This window comes from Tamandua tetradactyla, chromosome 5, assembly GCF_023851605.1.
Source record: "Tamandua tetradactyla isolate mTamTet1 chromosome 5, mTamTet1.pri, whole genome shotgun sequence".
NCBI lineage: Eukaryota > Metazoa > Chordata > Mammalia > Pilosa > Myrmecophagidae > Tamandua > Tamandua tetradactyla.
The window spans coordinates 87693862-87703252 of record NC_135331.1 but is presented as its reverse complement, the minus strand read 5'-3'; the positions used below and the strand labels follow the sequence as shown (position 1 = coordinate 87703252).

General features: G+C 55.7%; 2 protein-coding genes across 3 annotated transcripts; both read left to right on the top strand.

The window, feature by feature from the left end:
* Nucleotides 1-200: 200 nt before the first annotated feature.
* On the top strand, nucleotides 201-5622 carry PBX2 (PBX homeobox 2). The gene is made up of 9 exons (XM_077161400.1): nucleotides 201-724; nucleotides 1688-1761; nucleotides 1987-2234; nucleotides 2341-2531; nucleotides 2707-2842; nucleotides 2967-3120; nucleotides 3505-3593; nucleotides 3718-3804; nucleotides 3922-5622. Exons 1-9 carry the CDS (start codon nucleotides 504-506, stop codon nucleotides 4012-4014), a joined length of 1293 nt encoding a protein of 430 aa, XP_077017515.1. The 5' UTR covers nucleotides 201-503; the 3' UTR covers nucleotides 4015-5622.
* Nucleotides 5623-5741: 119 nt separating this feature from the next.
* Nucleotides 5742-9301, top strand: AGER (advanced glycosylation end-product specific receptor). Of its 2 annotated transcripts, XM_077161398.1 has the most exons (11): nucleotides 6156-6222; nucleotides 6441-6547; nucleotides 6664-6856; nucleotides 7042-7106; nucleotides 7358-7445; nucleotides 7541-7723; nucleotides 7866-7996; nucleotides 8190-8331; nucleotides 8639-8665; nucleotides 8793-8919; nucleotides 9037-9301. In XM_077161398.1, exons 1-11 carry the CDS (start codon nucleotides 6171-6173, stop codon nucleotides 9131-9133), a joined length of 1212 nt encoding a protein of 403 aa, XP_077017513.1. In that variant the 5' UTR covers nucleotides 6156-6170; the 3' UTR covers nucleotides 9134-9301. The 2 variants fall into 2 exon arrangements, with proteins under 2 accessions (XP_077017514.1, XP_077017513.1); XM_077161399.1 differs by lacking the exons at nucleotides 8190-8331; nucleotides 9037-9301 and having other exon boundaries at nucleotides 5742-6222; nucleotides 8793-8914.
* Nucleotides 9302-9391: the final 90 nt, after the last annotated feature.

The window sequence follows — 9391 nt, the reverse complement described above, 5'->3', positions numbered from 1 at the left end:
CCCAGGCCACAGAAAAACCCAGGCTTCCCCCCCACTGGGACAGTCTCCTCCCCTCCAGCCCTCGTCCCTCTCCCCTCCTCCACTCGGTCTCAGTTCCTCGGTTTCTGTGTTTCTCCGCCCCCAGCTCCTCCCTGTTCCTCTTCTCTTCTCCCCTCCTCTTCCTCCCTGACTCCCCTCCCCCAGCCTCCCTCCTTCCCTCCCCCCTCCTCCCTCCTCCCTCCCTCTCTCTCTCTCTCTCACACACACACCCCCGCTTGGGCCTCCTCTCTCTCTCCGGCTCCATTTTCTCCGCCGCCGGGGGCCGGGGTCTCCTGTGGGGACCCAGCCGGTACCCCAGGTCTCCCTTCAGGGCCGGGGTGAACCCCCGGGGGAGCCCGGAGGGCGGGGGAGACGGGTGGGGGTGGGGGCGGAGGGAACAGCGGCCCCAGCGAGTTTGGGGGGGAAGTAACCAGGCGGGGGGGAGGGGCAGAGCAGGGAGGGGGCCCCAGGGGCCCCCCCCAGCTATGGACGAGCGGCTGCTGGGGCCGCCCCCTCCAGGCGGAGCCCGGGGGGGCCTGGGATTGGTGGGTGGGGAGCCCGGGGGCCCCGGCGAGCCTCCCGGTGGCGGAGACCCCGGTGGGGGCAGCGGGGGGGTCCCGGGAGGCCGAGGGAAGCAAGACATCGGGGACATTCTGCAGCAGATAATGACCATCACCGACCAGAGCCTGGACGAGGCCCAGGCCAAGTGAGTGCCCCCACCCCGGGACCCTACACAGACCCAGCAGGACCCCCATTCACAAGCTCTGAATCTTCTGGGAACCCCCTAACTCCAAGACCCTCACCGGAATCCTACAGCTCTCTTCTCTCCTTACTCCCAGGAGCCCCGAGATAAGTGATCCCTCTTAAACGTCCCTTCACCCCCAGACCCTGAAACCTCCACAGAGGGAACCCCAGATGATCTCACCACCATCCCCACCCCTACAACCTCTCACTGACCCCCACACTCCCCTGGAATATCCTTATCATCCCCCTGAACCTACTTCTGGCTCCTAGGCTGAAAAACTGCTCCCTGGCAATGTTGTCCTCTTTCCTAACTCTCCACCCAGCCCACCCCCACTTTCTTCAGACGTGGGGACCTTTGCACCCCTCTCCAGAGCTCCTAACACTCTCCTCTGCTCAGTCGAACACTAGGTGCATCAAATCCCCCCACCTCTCACCCCGCTCTGCTCAGTCCCGGGACCTATACACATACACCTATGTTGAACTCCCCACTTCAGCTTGGCATCCCCCAACCCCTCTCTGACACCCTTAAACTCTGACTCTTCTCCAACCCATCCTGCATCTCTCTTCCCCTAAAGTCTATGCTCGTTTGTCCAGTGATCCCCCAAACTCCTACTCCAAACTCTTCCTCGAATCATCTTCCAAAGCCCCCAGCCCACCCATAGCTTCTCGAGCTTCTTGCGCTTGCTTACATCTTCCCCTTATCTTCCTGAAGCCAAACAGCTGCCCCATATCTCCATGCTCTCCCAACTCCACACACACACACCCCACCTGCCCCAAACCCACTTCTGTCTCCCTTCTTAGAGATTTATCCACCTCTCTCCCTTAGTTCCCAGGCTCCCCTTTCTCACCCTCAGGTCCCCTGCTATTTCTGTAGCTCTTCAACTTTTCTCTCTCATTTCCCCCCCCCCCCCACATTCCTCCCAAGGAAACACGCCCTAAACTGCCATCGAATGAAGCCTGCCCTCTTTAGCGTCCTGTGTGAAATCAAGGAGAAAACCGGTATGTGGTCCCCTGTGACTGCTCAACTCTGGGGACAGGACCCTGTTCATTATAGGATTCTGGCTAAGACCTTGACAACTTGGGGACCTTGAGGAAAGTGGGGACTTGGGGAGGTTGCTAGAGAGGGGACCAAAGCCTGGAAATTGGGTTTCCTGGAGGCACCAGGAAGGCTGAGAGCTGGGTGTGGGGTCCATAGGTCCCTAAATCCACTTCTCTGCATGTTAGGGCTCAGCATCCGGAGCTCCCAAGAGGAGGAGCCTGTGGACCCACAGTTGATGCGCTTGGACAACATGCTTCTGGCAGAGGGTGTGGCTGGGCCAGAGAAAGGGGGCGGTTCAGCGGCAGCAGCTGCAGCCGCTGCAGCCTCCGGGGGTGGCGTGTCCCCTGACAACTCCATCGAGCACTCAGACTATCGCAGCAAACTTGCCCAGATTCGCCACATCTACCACTCGGAGCTGGAGAAGTATGAGCAGGTGAAGAGAGGAGGCTGGGATGGGTGGAGGGAGAGGCTCGGGGTTTGGGGGACGAGTCCTGTGGCCAGAGGGCTCCTCCTCACCAGTCCAGTGGCCCCCACTGCAGGCGTGTAACGAGTTCACGACCCACGTGATGAACCTGCTGAGGGAGCAGAGCCGCACACGCCCTGTGGCACCCAAGGAGATGGAGCGCATGGTGAGCATCATCCACCGGAAGTTCAGCGCCATCCAGATGCAGCTCAAGCAGAGCACCTGTGAGGCCGTCATGATCCTGCGCTCCCGCTTTCTGGATGCCAGGTGGGACCCAGGGGACCAGGCCAGGCTTTAGGTCTGGGCTCCTTCCCATGCCTCTCTGGGACCTTGGGCCATCACGTTGCACAACGCTGTACCCAAGAGGGTGCCCCGAGAGTCGTACAACATGGCGACCCCGCCAGACCAGCACCTCCTCACCACCCTTCTCCCTCCCCTGTAGGCGGAAACGCCGTAACTTCAGCAAACAGGCCACCGAGGTCCTAAATGAATATTTCTACTCCCACCTGAGTAACCCGTATCCCAGTGAGGAGGCCAAGGAGGAGCTTGCCAAGAAGTGTGGCATCACTGTCTCTCAGGTATTGCGGGTGGCCTGGGGAGAGGGAGTTTTCGGATGAAAAGGTCTCAGATCCCATTAAAAGAGGAGCTTCAGAGGGAAAGATTTCCCCCAACCCTTTCTTATTTCTACCCAATATCCCGCAGGTCTCCAACTGGTTTGGCAACAAGCGGATTCGCTATAAGAAAAATATTGGAAAGTTCCAAGAGGAGGCAAACATCTATGCCGTCAAGACTGCCGTGTCAGTCACCCAGGGGGGCCACAGCCGCACCAGCTCCCCGACACCCCCATCCTCCGCAGGTGGATCCCGCCACCACTCTGCCTAGCTGTTTTGCACACTTCCTGCTTTTGTTCCCACTTCCTACTAGGCAGAATCATAGTAGAGAGAGGGGCCTTTTGGGGTGAGAGGAAACAAGCTGAGACGGAATGGGGATGTCAGGGGACAGAGGCCACCCCAGTGAAGTTACTTCTGCCTTTCTTCCAGCGGGTGGCCAGGGGAGGCTCAGGAATATCTTGCTCATTGTGAGTGTTGGAATACTGTTTTGTGGATATTTTGCATATAGTAGCACACATCCCATAGAGCTAGTTTGGAGGCTTCATGGAAACTAAGGGCTGTCATGAGTTTAGTTTGTCATCATGGGTTCTACTATATTCTTCCCTAATTCCCTCTTTGCTCCCCCCAAGGCTCTGGCGGCTCTTTCAATCTCTCAGGATCCGGAGACATGTTTCTGGGGATGCCTGGACTCAACGGAGATTCCTATTCTGCTTCCCAGGTCAGGTTCCCCATCTCTTCTTGACCATGGCTTTTCCAAACCCCATATCCCTCCCTTTAAGACCCAAGAACTTTTTCTTCCAAGGTTTATCCTCACTGTGTCATTCTGTCTGTTGCTGCTGCAGGTGGAATCACTCCGGCACTCGATGGGGCCAGGGGGCTACGGGGATAACCTTGGGGGAGGCCAGATGTACAGCCCCCGGGAAATGAGGGTGCGTAGATACCTGAAGTCCCTTCTGCTCTCCCCATGACAGGAGCCTTCTTTTTAGGGGTGTTGACTGCCACCAGGGTTCTCAGGGCCCTGCCCTGTTTCCCACCCTTTTTTCTAGGCAAACGGGGGCTGGCAGGAGGCTGTGACCCCATCCTCGGTGACATCACCCACAGAGGGACCAGGGAGCGTTCACTCCGACACCTCCAACTGATCTCGCCCCTCAGGGCCATAGGGGTGGGGGCATACAAGGCGACTCTTGAAGAGGACGCAGGCATCCAGAGATGAGCCCCAGACACAGGAGAAGCACAAGATAGAGGAGGCAGATGGGGCCATCTGCTCCCCAACAGGGCTCTCAGTGCTGGGGGTGGTAGCTATGTGGCAGGGAGAATGGGGTTCCTGAAGGGTCTGTCTCCTCCTTTTTTCTTCCTTTTGGTCTGTTCTCTCGCCCTTTCTCTCTTACCCAGAAACACACACACAGAAACCTGTTTTTAAGACCTCTCTTTCTTTTTCTGTCTCTCTTACACATGCTCACTTACAGCTATTCTGGTTTTGTTTTGTTTTCCTCTCTCTCTCTCTTTCTCTCTTTCTCTCTGGGCTTTCTCCACTTTCCCCTCCCCAACCCACTTATCTGCTCTGGAATCTGGAGACGCCAGCCCTGCCCGACCAGAGATGCCAAAAATGGGGACACAACTTCTGGACAGAGGACGCGGGGCCACGCCCCCATGCCTCCCCACCCCTGGCCCCTCCAGACGGCTTTATTACCTCATACGCAGCTCATCTTAAACCAATAGAATCGCTCGGTGGACGAGAGTGTCTGACTCAGATATCTACCTCGGAGGGAGTTTCTGCTACTTTAGGGAATTGTTGACTGGGCTTTGGGGTTGAATTTTTTTTTCTTTTCAAAGAAAGAAAAAGAAACCCTGGGATCCATCTGACTTTTCTGTATTTCTGGTTTTTATGTTGTTGGTTCTTAATTTTTAATTTAGATTGGGAAGTAGGTGTTTTTATAAATATGTTGATTTCTTTTTCTTTCATTTCTTGCTTTACCTTATTAGGGGTGATAGCCAGGGGGGTCTTGGAAAGAGAAAGGGAAACAAATAGAACCGATGAAGAGACCCACCCGGCCCCAGTCCTGTCCAACAGGAAGTGAATTTTGCAGGACACCAAGCTCTGCCCCCTAAAGTCACTGAGGTGTTCTCCTTTTGTTAATGCAAGGGATTTTCTGCTACCTGTGGTGTGGAGGCAATAAGGAGCTTGCCCCACAGGGCACCTGTCACTTCTCTTCCCACTACCCTTGGGCAGTGCTGGATTCTGTAATTTTGAGGAAATTGAAGATGCGACCTTCCCCCGTGTGACACATCTTTAAATCTTTTGTTTTAATTACAGTTTATTTACAGGTTGGAGGGGAAAGAATGGGGAGGGGTTATTGCCAAATATGTGAGATATGGATTAGGGTGCTTGTATATGTATCCCCCTCAGTTTCCCCAGTAATGAGGTATCCTTTTCTCTCACACCAAAATCAAGGGGGTGGGGAGAATGAGGGAGGTTGCAAAAAGCCAGGTATGAGGGGAAAGTGATATCCCATCCTTGGGCCTAAACCCTACCATCTGAACCCCTCAAACATCCTCAGGATTTAACAAGACTGTCAGTCAGAGTGGGGCACCCCTCCCATCCAAGATCCAGGCAGGATCTGGGGGCAGGCTGGGAGTGGGGACGCGTGGGGGTGGGAGGCATGGGCCAGGCGCAGTTCTCTCCTCACTTGTAAACTTGTAGTTTCACAGAACAAACCGCAGTTTTAAATAAAGACATTTCTTTTTTCCCTGGGTTTAGTTGAGAATTCTTTTCAAAATCATGAGGAAAACAAAAAATTTTCACTCACAAAGCCCCAAACAGGTTTCTCCCAAGTTCTTATCCTGCCTAGCACAGTCCTCACTTCCCAGGCACCACATCTCACCCTTTACCTCCCTCACCAGGGCAACAGTAGCCTGGCCTGGGTCCTGTTGCCTAGCAACCTTTGCCAAGTCAAGATGGGGCTCCCGTGGTCCCCCAGGCAGGACTTAGCAGATGGAGGGACGGACTACGGTGGTCAGCCTCAAAGGGATAAAAGATGGTAGGAGGTGTGGCCCCCACCCCCAGAATGAGGTAGCTGTACCCAGAGGCTGGCAGAAGGAGTGGGTGGGGGGTGGATGTAATAGTTTGTCTTAGTACCTGAAGGACACTTGTCTAAGAAGCATGGATTCCTAGCATTCCCCATGACGAGATAGGATGAGGACATGGGGGCAGGGGACAGGGCACAAGCCCCACCTAGGGCGGTGGCCACAGCAGTGGAAGGGACAAACAGAGCCAGGAGCCTGGGAAAGCAGCAGGATGGCAGCAGGAGCAGCAGCCGGAATCTGGATGCTGGTTCTCAGTCTGTGGGGTGAGCTCCCCTACCAATACCCCCCCACCACACACCCACACACCACCACCACCACCACCATCATTCTTCCCTGCGGAGAGCTCTCCATACCCTCTTAATTTCCCCAGGATTTTGCTGGAATCTAGGCACAGCTTCTCAAGCTCCCACTCATCCAGCTTGTCCTAACTTCATTAGCCCCCTCTCCTTGCCTGCCCCTCCACCATGTTGCTGTCTCCTAGGGGCAGTAGCAGGTGGTCAGAACATCACAGCCCGGATTGGGGAGTCACTGGTGCTGAACTGTAAGGGCGCCCCCAAGAAACCACCACAGCAGTTGGAATGGAAACTGGTGAGCAGCCTCCCAACTGCTGGAGAGACCAGCTATGATTCCCATCCCACCTCCCCACCCTACTAGTGCTTTCCCAAAGGACCTGCATTATTTAGGACCCTCTTCTCTGTCCTCAGAACACAGGCCGGACAGAAGCTTGGAAAGTCCTCTCTCCCCAAGGAGACTCCTGGGATAGCGTTGCTCGGGTCCTCCCCAATGGATCCCTCCTCCTACCAGCAGTTGGGATGCAGGATGAGGGGACTTTCCGGTGCCGAGCAAAAAGCCGGAGTGGGAAGGAGACCAAGTCCAACTACAGAGTCCGAGTCTACCGTAAGGGTTCCAGGGTTTTCTCCAAGGCTTGCCTTTCATCTAAGGAGAAGCCTTCAACCCCAGCCCTTGACTCCCTACCTAGCCTTGTGTGAGAACCTCTGACTTCCACTGCCCCCTCATTCCCACACCTGGGCTGTGAGAACCCTCAAAGCTGCTGCCTCTAATTAGATTTTTTCCTCCTTCAGAGATTCCTGGGAAGCTAGAAATTGTAGCTCCTGCCTCAGAACTCATGGCTGGTGTCCCCAATAAGGTAGTGGAAGAAACAGAGAGAAGTAGAAATTGGTCCTGCGAATGGGAGTGTGGCTGTGTGCACATATGTATGGAGTCTCTCATTTTCAAAGGGTGATGAAACAAAGCCAGAACTCATGGCTGGTGTCCCCAATAAGGTAGTGGAAGAAACAGAGAGAAGTAGAAATTGGTCCTGCGAATGGGAGTGTGGCTGCGTGCACATATGTATGGAGTCTCTCATTTTCAAAGGGTGATGAGGTCACTCTTTCCCAGGTGGGCACATGTGTGTCAGATGGGGGCTACCCTGCAGGGACTCTCAGCTGGCACTTGGATGGAAAACCTCTGATACTTGATGGGAAAGGTGAGTTCCAAGTTCCCACTCCTAGCTGCCTCCTCCCTGACTCCTCCCCCACATCCACCTTGGGATGTCTCACCTTGTCCTCCCCCAACCCCCAGGAGTGTCTGTGAAGGAAGAGACCAGGAGACACCCTGAGACAGGGCTTTTCACAGTCCAGTCGGAGCTGATGGTGACCCCAGCCCGGGGAGGATCTCCCCACCCCACCTTCTCCTGTAGCTTCAACCCCGGCCTCCGTCAACACCCAGCCCTGCACACAGTCCCCATCCAGCCCAGTGTCTGGGGTGAGCACAGAGGTGGGGAGGACCCTGAGCTTGGGTGAGCACATTCTGGAAGGATGGCCTGCAGGGAGAGAGGGATCAAGTCCACGGCCACTGGGACCACTCACAGGTATAACTCTCAAACTCGTGATCCTCCCACCCCTAGAGCCTGTGCCCCTGGAGAAGGTCCAGTTGGTGGTGGAGCCAGAAGGTGGGGCCGCAGCTCCTGGTGAGAAGGTGACCCTGACCTGTGAAGCCCCTGCCCAGCCCCCACCTCAGATCCACTGGATCAAGGATGTGAGTGCCCTGAAGAGAGGATCTTGGGAGACAGACACACAGAGTTGGCAACCAGAAGGCAGGGGGCCTAATAGCAGGAGAGGAGGCATGAAGCTGGGGAGGAGTCCAAGGTGCCTGAGGATGTGGAGTCAAAAAGACAGAATATGGGATGTATGGAGAGGGGTTTTGTCTCCTGTCCCCCTTCCCCCACCAGGGTATGCCCCTGCCCCTTCCCTCGAGCCCTGTGCTGCTCCTCCCTGAGGTAGGGCCTCAGGACCAGGGAACCTACAGCTGTGTGGCCACCTCTCCTGGGCACAGGCCCCAGGAAAGCCCTGCTATCAGCATCAGCATCGTTGGTGAGGAGCCCTCCGCCCCCAAATCCAATCCCAAAGACCCTGGGGCTGGTGAGGGACAGTGCAGGCTCCAAGAACTTAATCCATTTTGGCACTCTCCCTCAGAGCCACCCCATCTCCTCCCTTGGTGCACCCACGCCCAGGACTCCTTTGCCCCACCCAAACCCTGCCAAGAAAGCAGCCCCACCCTGAAGGAACCTCTCCCCTCTGAACTAAAAAAAGGGAAAGACATTCCAATGGGGCTCCTACTAAACAGTCCTCCCCCTAACTGAAGCCTTCCCTCCTGACTTGTTCCAACTTTGTCTTCCAGGAACAGGAGAGGAGGGCACGACTGCAGGTGAGGGATGGATGAGGTCAGGGAGAAGCAAAGGCAGACAGGCCCCAAGACACTGGGGGTATGACCCACAAGAAAGGAATGGTGAGTGGTAGAGGTTGCACCCTCAATTCTACCCATCTCCCTACAGGCTCTGTTGGAGGATCAGGGCTAGGATCTCTAGCCCTGGCCCTAGGGATCCTGGGAGGTGTGGGGATGGCCGTCCTGATCATTGGGGTCATCATGTGGCGAAGGTGGCAACACCAAGGACCAGAGAGGTGAGTGGAGAAAGCCAGACAACTCAGACTTGAGGCTTCCAGGCAACAAGTGACTTGGGGTGGAACGATGGAGTGTTAGGAAAAATGTGCAGAATTCTTCCAAACTTTTTTCCCCAGGAAGGCCCCAGAAAACCAAGAGGAGGAGGAGGAGCACACTGAGCTCAATCAGTCGGAGGAACCGGAGGTAGCTGAGGGCAGTGTGGGAGGGCCTTGAGGGGCCCACAGCCAGAACTCATCCCTCGGATCCTTTTTCTTTCTCCCCACTTGCTGTTCTGGCCCTAGCCCAGCTCTACCTTGTACAATCTCTCCCCCACCTCCCCAAACTTTTTCCACAACCAGGGATCCCCACAAACAGTGATGAGTAAACACCTGACACATCTTGCCCTGTGTGCTTGCATATGTATATGTGGCGCCCTCTCCCCCTGCACATTTGAGAGCCTTGGAGGGCAGGGGCTCTCCCCCATGCTTCCCA

Coding starts and splice junctions, on each gene's coding strand:
- AGER (XM_077161398.1), top strand. CDS start 6,171: ATGGCAGCAGGAGCAGCAGCCGGAATCTGGATGCTGGTTCTCAGTCTG. Junction 6,548..6,663: donor AGCAGTTGGAATGGAAACTG/GTGAGCAGCCTC, acceptor CTCTGTCCTCAG/AACACAGGCCGGACAGAAGC. Junction 7,107..7,357: donor TGGCTGGTGTCCCCAATAAG/GTAGTGGAAGAA, acceptor ACTCTTTCCCAG/GTGGGCACATGTGTGTCAGA.
- PBX2 (XM_077161400.1), top strand. CDS start 504: ATGGACGAGCGGCTGCTGGGGCCGCCCCCTCCAGGCGGAGCCCGGGGG. Junction 725..1,687: donor CTGGACGAGGCCCAGGCCAA/GTGAGTGCCCCC, acceptor ATTCCTCCCAAG/GAAACACGCCCTAAACTGCC. Junction 2,235..2,340: donor AGCTGGAGAAGTATGAGCAG/GTGAAGAGAGGA, acceptor CCCCCACTGCAG/GCGTGTAACGAGTTCACGAC.